The sequence below is a fragment of the Nesoenas mayeri genome (assembly GCF_963082525.1).
Source record: "Nesoenas mayeri genome assembly, chromosome: 6".
Taxonomy (NCBI): domain Eukaryota; kingdom Metazoa; phylum Chordata; class Aves; order Columbiformes; family Columbidae; genus Nesoenas; species Nesoenas mayeri.
In genome coordinates, this window is record NC_137545.1 from 34,376,856 (window position 1) to 34,399,990 (window position 23,135).

At 40.4% G+C, this 23,135-nt stretch overlaps 4 protein-coding genes across 4 annotated transcripts in view; 2 read left to right on the top strand and 2 right to left on the bottom strand.

Annotated features, from left to right (window-relative positions):
- On the bottom strand, nucleotides 1-6,626 carry DTX3L (deltex E3 ubiquitin ligase 3L). The gene is made up of 5 exons (XM_080347315.1): nucleotides 6,232-6,626; nucleotides 5,723-5,952; nucleotides 2,360-3,895; nucleotides 1,444-1,661; nucleotides 1-736 (listed from the first exon to the last, which is right to left on the bottom strand). The coding sequence occupies exons 1-5, from the start codon at nucleotides 6,404-6,406 to the stop codon at nucleotides 667-669; spliced, it is 2,229 nt and encodes a 742-aa protein (XP_080203441.1). The 5' UTR covers nucleotides 6,407-6,626; the 3' UTR covers nucleotides 1-666.
- PARP9 (poly(ADP-ribose) polymerase family member 9) lies at nucleotides 6,490-18,303 on the top strand. The gene is made up of 10 exons (XM_080347314.1): nucleotides 6,490-6,556; nucleotides 7,004-7,043; nucleotides 8,773-9,605; nucleotides 10,982-11,209; nucleotides 11,289-11,507; nucleotides 12,716-12,791; nucleotides 13,269-13,643; nucleotides 14,433-14,581; nucleotides 15,950-16,124; nucleotides 17,276-18,303. Exons 1-10 carry the CDS (start codon nucleotides 6,542-6,544, stop codon nucleotides 17,560-17,562), a joined length of 2,397 nt encoding a protein of 798 aa, XP_080203440.1. The 5' UTR covers nucleotides 6,490-6,541; the 3' UTR covers nucleotides 17,563-18,303.
- Nucleotides 17,274-23,135, top strand: part of CEP70 (centrosomal protein 70) — a 20,730-nt gene continuing 14,868 nt past the window's right edge. The window contains exon 1 of the mRNA XM_080347316.1: nucleotides 17,274-17,363. The gene's annotated coding sequence lies outside the window, so the exon portion shown is untranslated. The remainder of the gene's footprint in view (nucleotides 17,364-23,135) is intronic.
- The window catches only part of FAIM (Fas apoptotic inhibitory molecule), an 8,079-nt gene continuing 3,988 nt past the window's right edge, over nucleotides 19,045-23,135 (bottom strand). Inside the window, exons 3-5 of the mRNA XM_080346724.1 lie at nucleotides 22,648-22,876; nucleotides 21,248-21,297; nucleotides 19,045-19,804 (exon numbers count right to left, since the gene is read on the bottom strand). Of these exons, the coding sequence (XP_080202850.1) occupies nucleotides 19,655-19,804; nucleotides 21,248-21,297; nucleotides 22,648-22,876 (429 nt within the window). The 3' untranslated portion in view covers nucleotides 19,045-19,654. The remainder of the gene's footprint in view (nucleotides 19,805-21,247; nucleotides 21,298-22,647; nucleotides 22,877-23,135) is intronic.

Here is a 23,135-nt window from a genome sequence, read left to right on the forward strand (position 1 = left end):
TGGCTGCATTAAGTGAAAGCTATTTGTTTCACACCACCATAAAAGTAATTAGCAGGCTATTTAGTGCAGAGTAGTAATGAAGTATCTTCATAATACTTAAACCACATATTGGAAGCAATGGGAATGTCATTTCTATCCTGAAAAGGAAAAGAAGCAAAAGATCACAGCTGCAAACAGCTGATGCTCTAACAGCTGTATAAAATCCTTCCAGCAGATGGGTTACATGATAGTACACATGATGACAGATGGAATAACACAAAGCTCAAGTAAGCGTTTGATCAAATAAAAGCCAGTAGTGGATCTACCTGTTTTGGTGGTCAGGCTGAAGACTTGTGGGAAAAAGTGCACATCAGATTCACTGGTAAAACATGATACACAATTTGATATTTGACAAGTGCAATAAGTACTGATGCTGGACTTACAAGACCAAAATTCCCTAAAGGTTACACATATAGAGAAGCATTATTCGAGGAAGCAAATTATGTGTAAAAAGAACAGATATCATTTGATGAGAAAAGATCGTGGTTTTTAGCTGACGCGAAAATGACAAGTGATTTAAGTATAGCAGCAGAACAAAGTAACTTCTTTCTCCTTAGTGCTTGGATAGCAAATTAATTGCTACATGTTCAGTTATTACACTTAAGAGCTGGCAGTTGATAAATTTCTCTATTCAATTCCTCTTGCTTTCAATTCTGATCGAACCCGCTGCAGATAATTGGGATCAGGGTAACCAAAACTAGGAGAAAAAGAAAATAATTGTTTGGGCTACTTCTGCAATGAAGCACATGACAGTTCTACAGAACCTTCTCATCAAAATCTCTTAAAACACTTTACAAATTGGATGCACTTAATTCTTACTCTATGGGGACAACAGAGCCTGTTTTACAGGTCAGAGAGGTGGTACAGACAGGGTAAAACCATAAACTTTAAAAAAGCATCTGCTGACACTAAGAACTTTATTTTCAAAGCTGCCTACTGTCTCACTTGAAAATGGAAGCGTGCTTGGGTGTGCTTCTTTCTAAAAATCAAACCTGAAGCATAACCAAGTGAGCATTCAAAACAAAAATGTAATGTCCCCCCCCGGATTTTAAGTAGCATATCACCAAAAGCGTGCACGAAACAAGTGATAAGTACGGAGAGCACTTAGGCAGAGGGGGGGATAAAGCAGAACTGATACTTTTTTCAGAGCAGTTATTAACTGAGTAGGTGCTTTACACAACTCACTAGTGAATGAGTGGCCTGAGGGGCAACCAAAGACTCCGGTCACCCTTGCTCCAACTCTCCAAATTGGTGAATATGGATCCACATGTCTGGGTCCACAGGGCATTCCACAATCACTTTGCCAGTGACAAAACCAGAAAGCTCTAAGGCAGAAAATATTCAGAGTAGCCTTCCTGACACACCTGAGTAGCAACAAAATTACAGAAACAGAAGACTACTTACTTGATAGGTCCTCCAGTTTTAGAAGTTTTGTGGTGAATATCATTCCATGTGATAACACCTTGTGCACCAGTAGTACGTGACTGCCCCACTGTGAAAATCAGTTTTTGATTAAAGGCTCTTTGGAGGAGCTGCAGAATTTCTTGCCCTTCTTTATTGTTAGGTAAATATGCTGTTCGAGAAGTTGAACCATAAGGTTTCCCTGGGTTTGGATGGTTCTTCTGTTTTGCAGAAAAACAAAACAAAACCACATTGTGTATCATAAATGCTTTAAAAGTGTGAAAAATACACATCCCAGCTTTCACAATACTTTTTATCCTGTCTTTGATTCAGAAAGGACATGGCATGACTGATGACTGTTTTGAGGAGTTTCGTGTAAGTTTCAATCACATTTTCTTGTCATCCCTTATGCATCCATTGTTATTTAAAATATTTTCTTCCTCTTTGCTATCCCAAATGCATGCAATCTCACCCCCAACTTCTTTATTTATTGCATTTTCAGTCCTCATCATGACTCTAAGCACGTAACATAAGCTGATTTCTCACCTGGAAAGCTTACAAGCCAGCCCACTATTCATTTCTGTCCAATGCCTCAGAGAATCCTCATTATACTCACAAAATTTTGTTTACATTATATCACTCCATAGATTTCAGTTCAGCTATTCCTAATGTACCAATTAGAGACAGGTAGCTCTGTCCTGGTGCATATAAGATGGAGGGCTACCATTTACTATTTAATTCCTACTATATTACTTAATTGCAGCCCAAAATGCTGAATTCAGCACCTGCAGATTTGGACAGAACAAAGAAATGTCTCTCCTGGTCATGCATTAGAATGATGGAAAAATAGTTAATTTTATATTCAGTATCAGTTTTGTTGTGGGAGAAATATCTTTTATGAATCTTTAAATATACTTACAGTTTGAATACCACCGCGCATACTATATGTAATCTCAATAGTACCACAACTGGGATAACCAGGGAGAGAGGAATGCATCATTCTAAATGACATTGTTCCCTCTGGCTGGTCTCCTTCCACGAGTCCATAGACGGTGTTACAAACAGGACAAGCTTGCTTATAGCTCATGGCCAGGTCAATGCAACTTTTACAAAATGCATGATTGCACTTTCTCAGTACTTCTTTATTATTGATTTGCTCCATGCAAATAGGACACGTATCTTTGTCGTCTTCTTCTGCTTTTGCCTTAGCCTGTCCTTCAGAAGAAAGATGATTCTTCTGCTGGCTGTTGTATTTCTTCTCAGACACTCTTGTAGATTCTTGATGGCTGAGATCAGAGAACGGTGCTGCCCTGTTTTTATTTTGCGTTGATTCTTCAATGTTAAGAAGACTCATAATGTGCTTTTCAGCAGCATGAAGTTGTTTTGGTAAACCACTTAAGATGAATGTGCCTTCCTTCTTCTTCAGTTTTACATGCAGATCTTCCAATTGTTTTCCATTAAGCAGCATATTTAATATTTTCTTCTGATGTTCTGAAAGCTTCAAGCTGATAAGTTTCTCTCTTAACATGGCAGAGGCATTCTGAAATGCAGTGATGAAACTTTCAGTAGCATGTGAAGACATATCAGAAGTTTTGACCTTAGGGACAAATCTTATGAGCATCTGGCCACACAAACTGTTCTTTTTTATTACGGTATCAAATTTGTCTTCAATGTCTTCAATTTCTTTGCTTAATATTGTTTCCAGCAATTTAAACACAGAAGCATCAACTTCAATTCCATTCCTGTATTTGTACAGTTCAGATGATATTTTCATATTATTTTCAGCTTGGCTGTTCTCACCTTCCTCTGCTAGAAATTTTTTGGCAGCTAAAATCTCATTGACTGGACCACGCAGTAGCAATTGTTTCCCTTCCTCTTTAGCAATAAGATTACTAAACCTAGCATTTAATTCCATTACTGTCTTGTTTACTGTGTAAGAGTTTGCTATGGGAATTATTTCTTGTTTCAGATCTTCTACACTTTTCTGAAAAGCTCTGATAAAATAATCAGTAGCTTTTTGTATCGACGTAGGGCTTCTATCAAAAATCAAACGTACTAATGTGGTTCCATCATAACAATCTTTACTTCTTATACATGCTCCAAATTTTTCACGTAGCTTTTGGATTTCTTTTTGGCAGGTATGACTGAAATATTCATAAAGAGCTGACTGAACTGTAAACTCGTTCGTTTCTTCAGTATTCAGATCATTTTGATCTTCCAAACCATTTTTACTTTCAGAATGCGAAAAATCATGGTTTGAGTCATTGCCTGCGAGGATATCCTTAAAGTAGTGATAAGCTTTTTCAATATCTGTAAAATCTCCTGTTAATTTCTCAGAGCCGTCAATATCGGGATTTCCTTCTCTTTTTAAATCTGGGCATATAATGGTAATTTTTTCCCTTTGCTGCTTAGTGAACATACTGGTATTCAAAGTTGCGGATACCGTAAGAAATATCTAGAGAGAAGAAAAGAAGTCAGTATTTGTTTTTTGTAAGGTTCTTTGCTTGCTGCTTCTGTATTTTGAGTGAGGAAAAGCTCTAGATGCCTCAGTAGGGCCAGACTACCATAGACATAGTGTTTCTTTTCTGTCATGTATACGGACATTACACATGTAGGTAAAGCAAACCATTTTTAAGTCAGCAGCAAAAACGAAATTTGTTAATGTTATCAGCATTGTGAGAACAAAGACAATAACTTTGCTACTTAGTTTGAGCCTGTAATCAGTACGTCCCAGCTCCTGACCTCTGGTAATACAATTACCACAACTAACACCATTTTATAAGGTGAACGGCCATTCCTTCTGACCGAGCCGGTCACGTATTAATTCCTTTTCCCCTCATTATCAGGCCCTGAAGGTCCTGTGCACCAAGCAGACAAAGCAAGCAGATTTTTTTACTTCCCCTCCCTGTCATCCTCAAGGCTCCTGGGCACTGGGCCCACTCCTCCACTCCTTGCCGGCCTTGAAAGTCCCGGCATCCCGCCAACCAGGTGGCGATGACCCCACCACAGAACTGGGAAGCTTAACAGCACACAGAGCGCTGTCTGAAAGAAAGAAAAAGAGTCTACCAAAAAGAGTCTACCAAAAAAATAAAAGTCTAGATTTATGATTGTTACATCGATAGGGCAAGCCAAGTGTTAAGATTTGACAGGACCCACAGAGGGTCTAGGTGATTAAAACCCATAAGCTAAGCTGTGCTATCAAATTCCCTGCTCTGCTACTTATAAAATGGTACTAAGCTGCTTCTGCACATAGAAATCCTGTGCTATTCTGATCATTAATTCTATGCTCATCATAAGATCCTGTTAAAAATAAAATAAAGCTTTAATTGTAACTAAAACTTAGTGCTGTCATCATTCTGCTGAGGAACTCCAAACGACCCTGTCTGTCCCCTTAGCATTGGGTGACACAGACACAACATGTTTTAACAGCACATGTAAGTTATATGACATTGTTCTATAATTGTGTAAGGCTTTATAGTTATCTCTACCATCTATCTTTCCTTAAAAGCTTCTTAAAAGTCACATTTCAGTAACTCAGGGTTAAGGCGGAAAACAGGATTCTGAAAAAATATTAACAAACATGTTGACATAGCTACTTTGCACAGAAAGAAACTTGCAGTATACTGCTGCACATGTCAAATAACCAAATAACTACATTAGCACACGCTCAAAAAGCCACATCTATGCTACTAGGTAAAGAAGGGTAAACCCTCTGAGCCAGGTGTGTCACAGTAGAGACACATCCACATCATATAAGATGTAGCCTGGCCCTGCTCCCTGTCCCTAATGCACAGCTGATCTTTTCTGCATAACTTTTACTTTAAAGTGTCTGAAACAATGTTATACCTCGCTAGAGCGGATTTTCTAACACTGAGATAAGGGATGGAAGTAAATAGGGCTGTTCAAGGGTGCAAAACATGCTGAAATAGTGTTAGAGGTCTGCATAGCAGGAAGGGATCCAAATCTCATACAACCCTTCCAGCTTTTGGGGGCAGTCCTTGGTGCGTGGTACCCCCAAAACCTGCCAGGGCTCTGCTCTGGGGAGCAGCAGATGGCACACGCCAAAGCCACACAGGAAAACACGCTGCCAGGTAACATGTGGATGACCTGTGGTCCAGCACCCCAAAGCCACTCCTCACCCCCACTCTACTGACTCATATAATGTGACTGACATTTGCTTGACATCAAATATTGAAGTGCAACATGAGGCAACCCAAAGGACTTGTGGAACTACAAGGGGGGCGGGTTGTGACACTGCTCGTTACTGCTCTTCCCCATGTACCTTGTTAGTAATGACTTCTCTTGCCGTGTCCCCACGGCCTTCAGCTGCCTGCTGCTCCTCCAGCCTCTGCGGCGGTGGGGAAGCGCTGGAAGGGTCTGAGGAGCTGGGGGACACCTGCTGTGTCAGATGGCCCTTGCCCAGGCCCCCTTCTCCTGGCTGGATGACTATTTTCAAACGTCTGCCACCAATTTCCAAGACGTGATCTGCGCGGGATTCCACGCTCTTCTTATCTGCCGGAATTTGAGGACAGGCAGAAAAGGCTGATGAAGCCACCTGGCAGCTTGATGGCTAGAAGTGGCCACAGTGACCACCTGCCCTCTGCCCCGCACCCTTTGCCCGCCCAGGGGCGCAAGATGGTTCCCCCGGCGGCCATTTCCCGCCCACTCACAGGGCTGCGGGACCTGCGGTGCGAACACCCCCTGTCCCGGGGCTCTGGGGCTCAACCGCCCCCCCAGTGCCGGCGGCAGGGGCACCCGGGGCCCGCCCGTCCCAGCCCCTCGCCCCCGTACCTCGCTCCTGCTGGAAGTTCACCCAGTAGGTGCCGGGTTCGGGGCCCGCCCGCACCTCGCACTCGCCGCCCCCCGACCGCTTCCCTGACTGGAAGTAGCTGTGGAGCTTGAGCATCGGCTTCTCGCCGGCGTCGGGCGCGGGGCAGAGCCGCACCAGCAGCGGCGAGGCCGCCATGATTCCCACCGCTGCCCGCTTTCGCTTTCGTTTCCCGCTCCGCCGCTCGGGGCCGCGCGTCCCCGCCCCGGGCCCGGCTCCAGCTCCAGCTCCCGGCGCTGAGGAACAAACGGCGGCGTCGCGCAGCGCTCGTCAATGGGGATCTTCCAGGTAACACCGCGGGGCGGGGGGCCGGGTGGTGCCTGCCCCCGTGGGGCGGCCTCGGCTGGGCAGCCTCTCCGTCCCCGGCCCGGGGAGCGGCGGCTGAAAGTGCCGCAGGCCGGGCCGGCGCGTCTGGGGCTCAGCGAGGGTGGCGGGTTTGAGGTGCTGGGGAAAGAGAAAACAAAACCGGCCGTTCTCTGGCCTGGCTCTGGGCATGAGGTAAAATTTCCCGGAGGAGGCTGTGGGTAACTTCACCCGCAGCGGTCCGGTCACCGGCATTTCACCTCCGAATAGCATTTTAAATACTTGAAAACTTAGTGCAAATTTTTGAGAAGGTGCCGTTTTTTTGAGAAGGTGCTGCCGGTTTTGCTTGCAACGGAGCTGCTCGAGTAAGAACGGAGCCCATCGGGCAATAACGTGTCTTTTCTCTTTTTTTCAATTTTATTTTTACAACAGAGTTACAGTCCAGGGGCCTCCAAAGAGAAGCCCGGTTTAGGTAAGCCTCTCATTTAGCCATCTGCCAAGTGCGTTCCTGTGTTTAAGTTGAAAATTGCCAACTACAGCCAGCAAACAGGAGAACATCAACGTGGAATAGCCAAAATCGACCTGTATGTATGAATTAGATACGGTTGTGAATCAATATTATTATTCATTACTTCAACAGGATTTGTTTGCGTTTCTCTTTTAAAAGGAAGAGCTCACAAGTGTTTTGGAGAATCGGTGTGTATACCTGATGAGTTCGAATCGTTAGAATCTTTTCACAAGTACATAGCAAACCCCACGGAAAAGTTTGATTTAACTCCTGTAAATTTATTTATGTTGGTTAACATAGCTACTACATATAGTACTGCTGCCATCTGCCAGGAGAGGGCTGTATAGCCATAGTGATAAAATAAAAACTATACTAAATATAAATACTCTTTACTGTTAGTTTTGCTTCCTAAAAAAAGTGGTTTAGAAAGCACTTCTGAATTTTTAAGGACCTTACGAAGAAGGAACTTGCTCATGTGCTTTAGGAAGAGCCACAGAATTAAAGACAAAACTCAGCGTAATATCTCGGTGTCACGGGTTGAAGAATTTATCAGCAAGTGTTCCTCTGCCGTGAGTTACTGACTCTGCAAAGGCCTGGGGTACCCACCTTTGGACCTTGCTGGAAATTGATAACAAAATGCTATGAACGCCCTGGAGAGGGCAGAGTCCGGCTTCAGCCGTCTCAGCAAAACAAGCTCAGAGGGGAAATAAAATAGCGTTTTCTGCTTTTACAAGCATTTTGAAGCCCTGATTACAGCGTGGCTTTTCACATTTGCCTTCTCAGCTGGAGTTTTAGTGGCAAATGCAGCACAGTGTCACAGTGGCACTGCGGCCAGTTAACAAAGCCCTGTAACAGCATGTCTTTTGAAGATATTCCTCTCCTAGTTGTCTGCTCTGTTTTTTCTCATCACCTGTTATTCTTAGCCCACTCAGTTGTGCTGCTGCATCAGTCTTTGAGGTTGGTGCTCTGAATCAAATTAAGTGTTGTGGTGTGGTTTTTGTTTGGTTGGTTTTTTGTTTGTTTTTAAATTAAGATTATATCACTGATTGATTTAAGAATATGTCCCTGAAAATGGTTGTGTCAGCCTAATGGTGGGGAGAATAAACAGTAGGAAAAAGAGAGGTCTGATATCTGCTGGGTCACAAGAAGATAATCTTGAAGACTGACTACTTCAGAGGACGGTGAGTGGTCTCTCTGAGGACACTGAGCAGCAGCTGCCTTTGTTCAGTTCCTAGAACAGAAGCTGGTTGTTGATTGAGAAGATGAAACTGAAAGTATTTGCACGCTTACAGGAAAGGGTGGACAGCATAATACTGATTGTTTCTCAGAATCCCAGTAGGTTAAGCTGACAGAGCGCCCTCGAACTTTACACTTTCCTGAAACTCATGCTGCTGTGATTCATCAGGCATTGGAAGGAAAGAGAAGGTCTTGAGGAAAGGTGAGAAAGGAGCCACTGTAATAGATGGGGAGGTTAATTTGAACAGAATAACGAACAGCACTTGAGGCCTTGATTTCTTTGCGTAGTTGGGCTTTCCAAGCCTATGAAAAGGGGAGAGAGAAGGTGCTATGCCAAAAGTACTAGTAAGTGATGACAATAGGATAAAGTTGAGAGCTATAAACCACACTTCTATATAAAAAGCGATGTTTTGACAGCAGTATCTTGGATTTCACATTATATTATTCTGTATCCTAGAGCCAAGCATCATAATGGATGAGGACAGCTTGATGATCTCCATCAATAAAGATGCCTATGAAGTTCTTAAGAAAAGAGAGAACTGTCTAAGTAATCTCATTTACAAGAAGTTTGCTTGTACATTGACCTTCAAAAGTACAGGGTGCACCGTTGAAGTATACAGGAAAAAACTAAAGCAGGGAATTGACATTTGTGTTTGTAAGGATGATCTCACAAGACACAAGGCCGATGCTTTGGTGAATGCAGCCAACGAACGCCTAGATCATAAAGGAGGCCTCGCTTTAGCCCTTGTGGAGGCTGGAGGGCCAGAAATACAAGAGCAGAGCACACTTCATATTAAAAAGCATGGAATACTCACAGCTGGCAAAATAGCAGTGACAGGTGGAGGGAAGCTTCCTTGTAAGAAAATTATTCATGCAGTTGGTCCAAGGTGGAACAGTTATCAAAAGGAAAGATGTTGTGACCTACTGCAGGAAGCTGTTGTGAATGTTCTGAAGTATGTTACTGCTCCAGAAAATACTATAAGGTCTGTGGCTATCCCAGCAGTGAGTTCAGGTCTTTTTGGCTTCCCGATCAATTTGTGCGCTCAAGTGATGGTGATGGCTATAAAAGAATTTGTTGAGGCAAGTCCACCATGCTGTCTCAGGGAAATCCGCCTGGTGAACATTGCTGAGCCTACGGTTGCAGAAATGAAGAAGGCCTGTGAAAAGTTTCTGGATGATACCAGTTCACTTCAGGGAACTCCGCCAGCTTCACCAAGCCAGCTTTCAGCTTTCATCAAAGTTGGAGGCATTCGCCTGCGCATCATAAAAGGACTCATGGAAGAACAGAAGGTAAGTCTGTCCTGTAATATGTTGAGCATGGAGTTGCCCCCAAGTCTTTGCAGGATTTGGAGCCCAAGTTCATAACACATATTGTATCAGTCCACTAAATAGTTATCTTCTCATGCCAATGAGAATTTGAAAATGGTAAATAAATTATAATGGCAAGGAGTTAAGTGTTTTTTTCTGAGTGGGTATTAAACATGTGTTTCGTTTTGTTTTGGGTTTTTTTGTACACATGCTGTTATGGGATTAGAGGAAGCAGCTAAAGATTGGATGGTTAATAATAACATATCCTTATGTTAATGCTTATTTTATTATAACATTATGGGAGTTCACATTTTATTATGCATTCCCTAAAAGTCTACTCTTATTTTTTGCCCTGCTTTTTTTCCTATAATTTATGTTCTCACAGGTGTCACTACTCGAATTACTCAGTAAACACTAGAATGGCTGAAAATGAGATGCACCTTACCTTTAAACAGTGCATCATTGAAATGGATTCATTTTTTAGCTAGAAAATCTGATGCAAAATATGAGCTTAGGGAGCTCAGCAGAGCTCTTAGACTGGGAGCTATATCACAGGGATGGCATTTGCTTTTAGCAAATACCTTATCTTTAAAACATTAATAAATTTATTTCAAAGAAGTATCTTAATTGAATAGGAAGTTCATTTTTTTTGAGGTGAGAGCAAAGGATCACAAAGTTGACACTGTGAGGAATTTGATTAACCATTTCTGCAGCATTGAAAGATGCCACATGCCCTCAAGACTGAGGAAAATATGCTCCAAAATCTCATATATTTAGATAATCTTCAACAACTAAAGTTAGAACAATTACTGCTGTTATCAGCATTCTGTCAACAGTTTTTTTGCCTTTTACATATTTAATTTGGAATACAGAAGACCTGCTATGGGAATCTGCTGTTTCCATTGGGAATTGGAAGGAACCATAGCTTTGCAGTTCCCCTGCGTGCACTGACCCTGCTAGTTTGGTGACGGGTGCTTGCTGCCCTAAGGTGGGGGGCATCTGCGTGGGCTGGGATTGCAGACACAGCCATCCTTCTCTCCTGCTCGGTGATAATTGCCTGCAGAATTGCATTTGATGAAGTGCCTATGGGTCACTTCTATAGCTGTGGAAATAATTCTGTTGAATATATTCTGATGACTCGAACAAGTCTTATGCATGCTGTTGGCTTCCGAGGGTACGTACTTGGATGTATTCCAGCACTGCCCTTAGAAGTAGTAAGAGAACCTTTCAAACACCTGATGTGCTGCAGACAGGCTTTTTGAAAGGATTTGTTCGTAGTAAGAGTGCTGTCTATAGTAGCAAAGCTTGCAAATAGTAAACTTGAAGCGTACTCAAACTTTTGCACTCTTTTCTTCCAGACTACAGCTATTGTTAATTCTGTGACTGTGAGTGGCGACCCTGACTCTCCAATTTCAAGAGGAGTGCTGCAAAAAGCAGGTTCAGGTCTTCAGAATGAACTTAAGGCTTGTCTTAGATATTCTTCATCTTACAAGCCAGTCGTATCAACAAGAGGACATCATCTGCCCTGTGTGTTTGTACTGCACATTGTACAGCCACAATACCACCACAGAGTGTTACTGTGTGAGGTGATGATCAGTTAGATTGGATTTGAATTGATTTTCATGTTGAGTGATGTGAGGACTAAAACACTTGTTTTTCCTGCAGGAATTAAAAGCTGTTGTGACAAGCTGCCTGTGTTCCTTAAAGGACTATGAGCCTTCTTCAGTTTCTTTTCCAGCAAATGGGATTTGGTCATCAATGCTGCCTGTTGATATAGTGGCAGAGATCATGATTGAAGAGGTTCTCAATTTTGGCATGGCTCACCCTGAGATAAAGATAGATGTGCAGTTTGTCCTGTGCCAAGATGACCACGATGGCTGTCAGGTAACAAATTTGCTAACTGCCAATAAGGAAAACCCCAAACTAAAAATATTCCCATAGATGACTACAAAGTAAGATAATCTGAATTCTATACTACTTATAACATTTGTGAGCAGCAGGTCCCTTTATGAATTTATTTATCTCATTAACAGCTATTATTAATCTTTATTTTCTCTTCACTAAACCAGAAGTCTTCACCCTGTGATCTGATAACAAGGGGAAGTTGCTCTGAAATTCTCACGATTGTCAGAGAATTTATAAGAGTCTACTCCTAACTCATTAGGGGATAAACTTATTCCTCTTTTGGAATTTTTGTAACAATTTTTTTTTAATATAAAGTTCCTAGAGCAAAACACTATCAGCACATTAGATGACCTAACTAGATAGAAGGGTTGCAAACATAGAATGGATAATTTCAACTGCAGAGTGCCATTTTTCAGCTTTTGAATGTTTGGCTGATGTGACTAATACACAACTATTTTAGAGAGTTTAGCCATCTATTATAAAAGCACAGAGTTTGCTTTTGTTCCCATATAACTTCAACCATCCATTCTTTCAACAGATGCAAGAACTAGGTGGAAGGGGGTTGGAACTAGGTGATTTTTAATGTCCGTTCCAACCCAAACCATTCCGATTCTACAGTCCCATAAACTCTAAAGGAAGCTGTATGACAGCAACGTGCTCATCACTTGATCCCTTGATAACCAGGGCACAGCAGAAATTCTTTTTGCTGAAAAAAGAAGGCAAGGCAATTTGTCAGATGCCAAATCCACTGCCTAGTAGAGTTGTGCTTCTCAGCAGCTTTCCATGTGTGGTCACAAAGAGGAGCTTTGGGGCAGGGGAATAGTCTGGGTTGTAAAACTGAGTAAGGATTCACCAGCATTAAACTGCAAATAATGACGACCTTTAATCTACAGTGGTTCCATGAATTCTAGTTATGCCACAACCACAACGAGGTGGTAAAGGTGCCATTCAGTGTGTAAGGTGTCTTACCATAGGAGATGTAGAAGAACAGGAAGGCATTTGATATTGTCAGGAATAACATTTTGAGAAAAGCTGACAAATGCCAGCTGTTAACATAATTTCAGAATTTGGGGGCGGTAGGGTTATAACTACAGCTGAAAACTGCTCATCTAACAAAGTTCTGAAGAGAGAAATTGCATATTTGACAACAGAGATTGCAAACTGCTCCTAAACTTTTCTCTTTTAAGGCTTTCCTGAGCAAATTTTATTCAGCAGCAGACAAACTGGAAAAAAATCAACCCTACAACAGAAACGATCATTTGAGTAAGTAATGCACAGAAGGGGCATTTCAAGTAAACAAGCCCTCCAGATTTGAGCATCTGAAATCACATTCCTTTAAAAAGAACTCAGTATTTGCAAATGCATCCTGGGGAAAGAGGGAGGCCAAAATGTATGAGTGCTTTGCATTTTTGCATGAATAGGAATGGAACTGGCCAGTCCCTTATAAGATTTTGAAGCATAAAGATCATCACCAGTGCCTAACCTGTTGGAAGTCATTTAGTGGAAGGCAAACAAATTCTGCATGTGTATGTGTTTGCTGTTGTTTTGTTTTTTTTTTCCCCTGGAAACATTATTTCCAGGAATCTTCTTATATCTTTTTTTTGAGCATAGCAGAAGTGTAATGTGTTTCTTGCACTGTACACCTTGCATTACATATAGGAATTCATGACAGCACTTGAAAGCTCTTTGCTCTTCCAATGCACTTGTATTAAACAAAAAAAATAATAATCTTTCTTCCAGGCCCAGAGTCAGGCAGTCAAAGCATAAAACAGACTGCAAATAATGAACTGGCTATTGAACTTAAAGGGAACACACGTACAGCATTGGAAGCAGCAGAATCGTGGATCCAAAGCATCGTACAAATTCAGGAAAGGCACCGGGCTGTTATTGAAAACAACTATATTTTTAGCCTTGGTAAAAAAGAGTTTGCAGAACTATCTCGAGAGCAGCACTCTAGCGTATGTGTATCAGAAGACGTGAGAGATGGGAAAGCAACACTGGAATTTCAGGGCCCTCCCAATGCTGTGATTGATGCAGTGCTCACAACTGAGAAATTACTCCTTCGTATGCAAGAGAAGACCACAGCCAAACAAGAGGAACTGCTGTTGTTAATGGGTATGTAAATAAGTGACTCCTTAAGTAAATAAGTGCCTAAATAAGGTCAAGTATGAAGCAACACATACCTATATTGCTGAGAGTGGACAGAGGTACATTCAGTTCACACACAGAGTGTTGCTTTAGTTACTGACATTACTGTACTTCTGTCAAATAAACCCCTGCAAGACCATTTGGTAGCTTTGGTTACTCAGTGATACTCCCAGAAGGGCAGAGTTTATACAACGGCTGGTGTTGCTGTACAGCCAGCTGTAACACCAGCTTCCTCCAGGACACGTTCACTTCAAAACCTGCCCACTGGAGACTTAGAAAATTTGCATTTAATTAACATAACTTTGCTGAGCGCTCCTTCTAGCTACAGCTGGACCACTGTTCCAGGACCCACCAGTGGACTTGTTCTGCAGAGTCCTTGACTTCCATTAAGAGTTGATAGACCAGTGGCATTACAAAAAGCTTCTGAGTGATCTGTTTTTCCTTGTGTTTGTATAGTCATTCAATATAGATATTATTATATGAAAGCTGGGCTGTGGAGAGATGTAATGGAGAAGATAAATTGCTTTTCTTTGGTTCCCTCTCTCTCTGGTTTCTTTAATAAATGTAGAAAAAAATGAATAAATTAATATATATCTATCAGTCTTGCTCAATATTAGCCTCTAGCATTACTTTGGAGAATATTTAATATTCTTTGTTCTTGACTAAACTACCAAAATAAAGTATCGGATTCCTTCTCCTTGCTTTTGCTTCAGATATTATGATACATGAAAATTTTACTCCATTATTTGTATCCAGGCCAACCAGAAGCAGGTCAGCTTTCAGGAGGACACCTCCACACGACACATGCTACTAAATGCGTCCAGATTTCACTGGTGGAATCGCACCTTCAGGAATTTAAAGACAGACAGAAACAGTTTGAAAAAGCTGGGCTTCGTGTTCTCAAGGTAATGAGGGTATTCATGGAGAAACTAAATCTTAGCTAATATATTTGAACTAATGTGTTTAACATATGCTTAAAGATTAACTATTTCCACATATTGCTTTTAAAAGTTAAGATCAAATCAGGCTAATCCTTAAAATAGATATAGTCTTTACTCCTAATAAAACATGTTTTAAATGTAATGCAAATAATCACTCAAAAAGTGTGGTTAAATTCTGAGAAGTCCTTTTAACTCTACTGTATATTCTTTTGCTTATTTCATGCTGCAAATGTTCCTTTATAGGACTCTAGAGAAACATAAGATTGGTACTTCAGAATGAGTACAACACTCCAGGACACTAATGCAGTGTCTCTGCTTTCTTGTGAGATTGAAACTAAAAATTAGAAACTGAATTTGTCAGAGTTATGATCTGATTAGTAGTGTGTTGTGGTTGGGATCTTGCTTGGATATCAGGGCTTTACCGACTGCGAGGAGTAACACAGTAATAAAGAGGTTTGTACACAGGGATGTGTGTGCCTAGTAGTAACTAGAAACCAGACTGCCACATGCCCAACTGCCTTTTGTACGGGAAAGGTATTTAACATTGAAATAATGGCAAATACCGGCTGGATGAAAGCAACTGCTTCTTGATCTGCAGAACTAAGTACTTTGAGTCTCAATGCAAAAGCTACATCAGAATTTAGAACAGTGCTACACTCAGGATTGCTCAGAGCTCAGTTAAACGACTTTTAGGAGAGCAGAAGCTTGATGGTGCTTCAGCACCTGCTTGTTTTTAGCTGAGCAGCCAAAGGTCTGGTGTGAACGGGTGGCTGGAGAAGGGCCTTGCAGGCCCCTGGTACTGACTTTTGCCTGTGGCGCTCAGCTCAGGTGTGCAGTGAGAGCTGCAGCGTGGCCAGTTCGCCTGGAGTTCTGTGTTGTGTTACACTGCACCCCGCCACGCTTTCCACACACAACCTACCACAAGGGTCCTCTTATCTGTGGCCCTTTTTTCAACCCCCTCAAGAGCTCTAAAGTTTTGATCGAGAGCTGAGGTTCTCCACATCTCACAGGACACTTGCGGTTCTTTACAATAAGCACTCACAGAGTTTATTCTCTCATATGGTTGATAATCTGTTCAGCACAGCTCAAAAACTGGAAATCAGTACACTAGGACGTATTCCCACAGATTTCAGTGAGAAGCATGGGACAGTGCCATGGTACTTTTTCTGTCGACAGCTGCACACTTCACACACCTTATCTGCTGTGTGGTCAATGTATATAACCTAAAGCACATGTTCTTACATTGAAGAACACAGCCTGAACAAGAGCGCTCACAGATTTCATGGACATTGCTCTCCTTTTGCTTATGCTACACTATTATTTATGTTACAGGTTGAAAAGATATATAATCCTCTTTTATCTGCTGCATTCCAACAAATGAAAAGAAACATGGAAGAAAAACACGGTACATCCAAAATAACCTCCAAGCTGTACCAGCATGTTCCTGCTCAGTTCTGCAGCTCGGTGTGCCAGACTGGCTTTCACAGGATGTATTCTCCACCAACAGGTAATAACTTGCTTTGGCATCTTTAATCAAAATGAACAGTGACCGACTACTAAAGCTGGATTAAAATCAGAAAAAATGGTGTTCCTAAACAAGAACTGTTTCTTACCTGCATTTAGAGTCACATGAGCTTACTTTTTTATCTACAGTAAGATCTTCCTGTTTTTCCTTCCTGATACTGTAGAGTCATTAAGGCTCTGGGAAGATAAGCCTGGATTCTAGCCTAGTGCAGACACTGACAGAGTTGTTAATACACACATAATGCCATGTCCAAGTTTTATTTTGTTGTGTCGCTGTTTAAAGACAGACAACATCCTTATTTACTTACTCAAACATGCATTCAGCAAGTTGTTTAACACATGTTCAAAGGAATGAGAGAACAACTGACGCTTGAAGGTATTTTAAAGGTTATTTAGCGTCAACCTCTGCTCAGATCAGGTGTGATCAGAGACAGCACATGATCTGACTGAGCAGACTGCCATTCAAACCAGAGTGCTCTTAGGAAGAAAATTACGGTGTCTACAAAATACTGTAGTAGACACGTTTTCAGAAGCAGAAGCTTCATCCTGCAATAAGTGCAGAGCGTGAATTGGGATTTCAGGCAATAAACTGTTCAAAAATATTTGCCTTTCTTTGACTGTCCAACATACATGGCACATTTTCATGCTTTCAAAGTAATAAATAGGATGATCGTCGAATTTCCTTTCTTTGCACTTTTCCACACGATATGGTAATAGCATTTTTATGCAGCATTCTCCTTATAAATACTGAAGGGGTTTTTGGTGGGTTTTTTTGTACTTTGCATTATTAACATCCTACCTTCTCTGGTGCTTATCAGACTCCTTAGTACATGATGACAGAAGTGTTTCTATAAATACATTATATCTTAACGTTTCTATCACTGGATTAAGTTAAATCCAAATGATCATCAATGGAATAGCAATTTAAACAGAATGGCCATCAGCCGTCATTGCTTATTATTTCAATGGGAGGGCAGTGCAAGCATATTAATGCAGATTACTTCCAAAAGGTTGGCACGTGTTAAGCAGTAACATAAAATGTCATATTGAATCAAGAAGCAGTCTCTTAGTACTACCACCCCAAAAGAACCAATTGTTAAAGGCTTCTGAAATTTTTTTCTTTCTTTTTTCCAGAACAAAAATACGGCGCTGGCATCTACTTTAAAAGGAACCCAAAAGGCCTAATTGAGGGTAGAAACGTGTGGGAAACAAAATCTAAAATGTACGTGTTTGAGGCTGATGTATTAACAGGCTTATACACTCAAGGCAAGCCATGTTACATTATGCCACCTGCAGCAGAGGGTGATGCCATTCAAGTCTATGACAGCTTAGTAGATGATGTAAACAATCCTGAGACCTTTGTCATTTGCAATGGTGTTGGGGCCCTTCCACAATATTTGTTGACTTGTTCTCCCCAGTGAGGGAGAGGTATGTGACCTTCTGAGGAAACCAGCAAACTTAAAGAGGTGAATGTATCAGGTGAAAGCCATTTCCCACTTAGGGACATGCTATTAAATACACATAGTTATGACAAACGTGAGGCAATACTTCACAATTTCTAACAGTAGTTGCTGTTAGTTTTCGCTAGTTAAGAGATCCTGAGCACTGCAGATAAATGTATTCAAAATAAAAATTTTGAATGCCACTGTCAGCTAACCTGTTATTTTTCCACATAGTCTTAAGAACATGACTTGGACTGTATTTGAGCTTCAGATTATTCAGTGGTATTCAATCTCTTTGAAAGGCTACAAAATAGTAGAGAACTAGTTCAAGTTACAGCTTGAAATTGCTCTTCAATTAACCTACCTTTAACAATATCTTTTAAAGATTACAGTATCAACTGTAGCTATCCTCACATTGCTTCTGTAGTGACCTAAAGAAAAGCCTAAGAGGTCTTACACTAATTTCAATGTAAATGGGGATTCAGTCCAACTGTCAGGTACTTGGAGACCTTCTGTACTAAAGCCTGAAACTATTTGTGACGTTAGCAAGGTTTAAAACAAATCTGTTGCCTCAAACTAAGAGCTACTACCAGATTTGTCTAATATGAAGCATTTAAAACCACCAGTTATGGCCTAAACTGAACACCTGAACAGCTTATAACAGTGTTGTCACACAGAAATAAAGGCTTATCTGTCAATATCACGTCTTCTTCTGGATTGAGAAGTCATCCATGGTTAAAACTTTCTTATCCCCAGATAATTACAGTCTTGCATAGAACTATTAAAAAACAAAGACATGGTCATATCAAAAGCATTTCATCCGCATGTAAAGCACTGTGCTAATGGAGAGCAGTCTGAACCCCAAAACATAGATGAAATTAGTATTTAAGAAAACTTTTCAAAATAATTTGTTAATGAATTCCCAGCACATTTGTGCTGCATCTGTGACTCCCAAGATAATAGTCATAGTGCTGGGAACCACTCATGTATGCAAAAGAAATTGTTTTAAAAGTCTTAATTCTGAACTGTAAGGGAGGCTGCTAGTGGAAAATATTTTTGAACCATCGCAAACTAGTTTTAAATTAATATTTTAAAAATTAGTGTTAAGATTAGCTGTTGTTGCTAAAGGGTAGCTTTTATACTAAGTGTATGCTCTAGTGTAATGTTAAATGAGAAAAAAACCCACACCAATCAACCAAACAAAACACCAACCGAAAACAAAACCCATGAACTTGTAAGAACCATCTTAACAGATACAAGTTTGTTTTCACACAAATCCCAAGGTTGCTTTTAGATAGTATGCTGGAATTTTGAAAACAGAATTATTCTATTTCTACTTTAACATTTCAGTTTAAGCAACCAAGTCTCCTCTATTTCTGTCCCATTTTTCCTCATGTTTCTTGATTCACACATTACTGCCAGAAAAACACACAGCTGCAACGAGCAGCAGTTTCAGAAGACCTCAAAGACTATTTTTTTTGGCATAACGAAACATTTTTTATCCTACTCGGAATAAAGAACAGTTTTCATAGCACAGTATTATTTTAATACTGTGACACAAGTACTGGTAAAAATGTATTTAATTAATAACCTTTTTATTAACTTTGTAACTCTTCTTAACTGCATCTGAAAAACGGCAGTAGTCAGTTTAATAGAAAAAAAATAATTACTGATAAAATTTTAACAGCTTACATGAATGCCCAGTATGATTCCTCCTCCCTCCACGTATACCTGCAGTTTATAAGGATTCAGTCTTTCTGAATATTTATCTTGCATTTTATTATAGCGAGGATTTTTCTTCTAGTACATAGTTTCTACTTAAGTTCACCTGTGCTCTCTGCACTTAGTGATAATATATATTCTATATGTATATATAGTTTTTTAAAAACTGGTAATGTAAGAGGTTATATATAATTATTTTCATCTGGTCCTCAAACAGAATAATTTCATATACAGAAACTAGAAAAGAAACCCAGCACAAACTAAATGTACCAAGTAGTACATATTAAATAATTACAACAGTAATTGGAAATTCCTGATCTTAGTCCTACACTAATCAGTCAACTAGGGGCTACTCCACAGCCTCTGGGATTTCTCTGTCATCCACAATTAGGGTATGAATAATCCCTTCCTTTCGTTTTCCACTGCTGACAGCCTTAATGCAGCAGCTATGATCACCAACACTGAAGTGAGTTTCAGTCCCATCTTCTACAAATTCACCCTGGGAGAAAGGAGACAAGAAAAAACAAAAACAGATGTGTTATTTTAGTAAAATAAAAGCTTGAGTGCATCAGACTGTTTCCAAAGCAAGATCCCTTGTAGTTCCCACAATTAGAACAGTGACAAATGCAGCACAAATTCTGAACAAAGCTGGAGGATCTCAAGCGGGGCTTCGCCAAGGTGTCCAGTTAAAGCTTTGTGGGTATTAGATGACAATCAAAATTCCACATAATCAGAAATGGTAAAGTTAGACTTTGTGAATTAATATCATTCATACCTGTAAGTAAAACAAAACCAGAAAAGACAGTTTCCTTCAAAACTGTGCAGGACAGACAATAAGTATCACACAAACCCATGCTGAAGTGGCAGTAGAATGTGAAGTAGTTAGTGGTGCTTTCTACAGAAGGACAAAGAGATCCCTGAACAGTTGTGTGTTTTGGATACCCAGCTCCTGCTGCAGTTATGTCATCTCCTGTTACGGATTTTGCCACACAGTGCTGTGTTTTTGTCATCTTCCAGAGAGCAGAAAAATCTCTGCGCTGCTCTAATGCAAGCACAGTTTGACAACTAAGCCTGTACTCACAGGTTGCACAAGTATCTCCTAGTGCATTCGTTACACTATAGAAAAGGCTGAGAACCATTAAGAGCAGAACTCCTGATTCACTGAGAGAGGATGTTTCTTCCACCAATTGCCAAAGAAACATTTGGTGAATCTTTTCATCCTGTTCTCAAGTACAGCAAAACTGTTGGTTTTAAAATTTGCCCTCATCCAGGGGCTTACTTATGGCAGTAGTAATGCCAGTGACAACCCTCTGGTGAGAAAGCACATCCTGCAAGGATGCGGAAGCCTACCTAGTATGCATATTGAAAGCCATCATAATATAAAAAGACACCAAATAGATTAAGCCTTCTAGCTGTCAACCTGCTGTAAAAATTAAGGCAGATGTGACAGAAAGACAAGATTTGATTAATTCCAATGAGACTCTTAAGCTCCAAGTATTAGGGACCATCTGTAGGGGGGAAAAAAATTGTGAGTCATAAAGAGACTTCATGTGTTCAACTTTCAGGCACCACTAACATGAGCAGGTTTGGATGAGGTGGCTCTACACACTGCATCAAACTCAAGTCCCTCGCACTCCCCTGAAAGTTTTCTCACTAAAAACACTGCACAACTGACCCAGAAGGTTTATTTTGCTTGTCTTAAATGTGTAAACAAAAACATTCTTTATCCTTAAACACACAGATGTTTAGCATCCTAACAGAAATAGTGTCAGTTATAAAATACAGCAAAGGACATTTGGAACAGACTAACAGTGCCCTGGCTGTCTAGGCGTAGGCTCACACTCTGTGGTAAAGTGAGGTTACATGCCTCTCTGGGGCTTATTTTGCTAAGCTTAGGTTATCCACCCACAGCCTGTGAAAGCCTTTGGAAATGATCACGTACCGCTGTTTCCATTTTTTGACCATTGCACCACACATCCATAGTGTCCTTTTCTGTGAAAAGAAAACAAAAAGTAGAAAGAACAAGATACCTTTTTTCCCCCTACAGACAAGAAGATCTAGGAATTAAAATAAAATCTTGTTGACTTTTACTTTCAGTTCCCAAAAGAAGTTCCTAATTAGCCCTAGTACCTGGGCTACAGGGTTTGTATACTGGGGAGATGGGAGACTCTATTATCAATGGGCAAACAGCTTTTGCTATGAACATATATTTTTACGTCTCCCTAGCCCTGACCATTGACATTGGGTTGTTCTGAATATCATCAGAGATATTCTGACATTTTAAAACTGAAAAACTAGAAGATGGTGCATCTAACTGTTTGTATTCTTAAAATCTCCTTTAAAACTCAAGTACCACTTTAAATATGAGTCTTAGATTTTTTTTCATTTGAAATAGAATATTCTTTTACTTCTCCCAGCACATCCTCCTTAAATTACTTTGCTCTGGAATTCACATTACTGACAGTGCCATCCACAGGACATTAGTAAACAGCTGAACACTGCTTGCCTTTTAAGTAAGCATAGGGAAGTTAAAAGTCTGAGGAAACTAATCTATTTCTGGCATTAAAATTGTCCTTCATCCACATCTCCCTTCATCTCAGAGCAGTTTATTCTGTCCTGAGGCTTAAGAAGAAATCACAGCTCGCTGTCTCTTGTCTCCAGGTCTAACCATGCAGCGATACTTAAGTAGAAGTTTTCCCACTAGATGCCACAGACAAGTTCCTCGCGGCATCGGTTCCTCCCATCTGCTTGTAACACATTTGGGAAAGCAGGGCACAGAGGATGAATGTACTGCCCTACTATTAAGAAAGTGAAAAAAGCGGAAAGTTTTAGATTAAATTTGTAGTTAAGAAGTGATGCAGAAAAAAGGATGTTGATTAATCAAAAACGTAAAATAACATTGTCACACTTCATCAGTTACAGACTTCTTGACTTTGGCTTACAATTTTTGGAAGGAAGGCCTGGTTCCGAAACTTAGACACACAGCATATTTGATCACAACATGTTAACACTTGTACAGCATGCTTCGCCTGGAGAACTGCCTTGCTAGGGCAGCTCTATGGATACAGAAGCCATATTCCTTCCAATTTTTTCTTTAAATTTCTTTGATGTTTTTTAAGTCTAGCCCATGCTGCTGTAGAACAGAACACTGACGCCAGCCTCACACATGTGGAACAAGATAATTATTTTTCAGACTGTCTTTGTCATCTAATTCCAAATTTCCAGCCCACCCAGGATTTCACACGCTAACCACTGAACTGTGCTTTCTCTTAATTGCCAGTTATTAAGCACACACAAGTCTATTCAAAAGCAGCAACATGAAGTCATTCAATGTTTACTTACCTAGAACAACTCTATAGTCCATACCACCCAAGCTCAATATCCAAGTGTTGGTTGTTTTTGACCTGTTCTCCATATACTTCTTCAGGCTCTTTCCATTGATCTCCAAGGTATATTCATATGCAAAGCCACTGACTGCATCAATGTTAATAGTAGCTTTTGTTTGGGATGCTCCAACAGTGAATGTTTCTTTACCCACTAATTTAAACATCCATTCTTTTCTTATTAGTTCCTGTAGAATAAAACAAAGACAATGGGTGTTAATTGAGAAACTTGAATGCATGTTTTAGTATTAAAAAATTGAACTAGAACTCAGGAAACAGCTCAGTAGCTAACTTATTTCAGCATGAGTAAAGACACAATATTCTGTATGTCTAGAGTGCCTCTGCCCAAGGACAGCAAAGTATTCATAAATACTCACACCTTAATAGTGACTGAAAACAAAAAGAATAATGCAGTTCATTAAATTAGATGAAGTTAATTAACTGAAT

What these genes read in the sequence shown, in the direction of transcription:
- DTX3L (XM_080347315.1), bottom strand. Translation starts at nt 6,406, where the DNA reads ATGGCGGCCTCGCCGCTGCTGGTGCGGCTCTGCCCCGCGCCCGACGCC. An exon ending in GAGAAGTCATTACTAACAAG is followed by an intron (nt 3,896 to 5,722) that starts GTACATGGGGAA and finishes TCTTCTCTCTAG; the next exon opens with ATATTTCTTACGGTATCCGC. An exon ending in TGCGCGGTGGTATTCAAACT is followed by an intron (nt 1,662 to 2,359) that starts GTAAGTATATTT and finishes TCTGCAAAACAG; the next exon opens with AAGAACCATCCAAACCCAGG.
- PARP9 (XM_080347314.1), top strand. An exon ending in GGAACTGCTGTTGTTAATGG is followed by an intron (nt 13,644 to 14,432) that starts GTATGTAAATAA and finishes ATTTGTATCCAG; the next exon opens with GCCAACCAGAAGCAGGTCAG. An exon ending in CTGGGCTTCGTGTTCTCAAG is followed by an intron (nt 14,582 to 15,949) that starts GTAATGAGGGTA and finishes TTTATGTTACAG; the next exon opens with GTTGAAAAGATATATAATCC.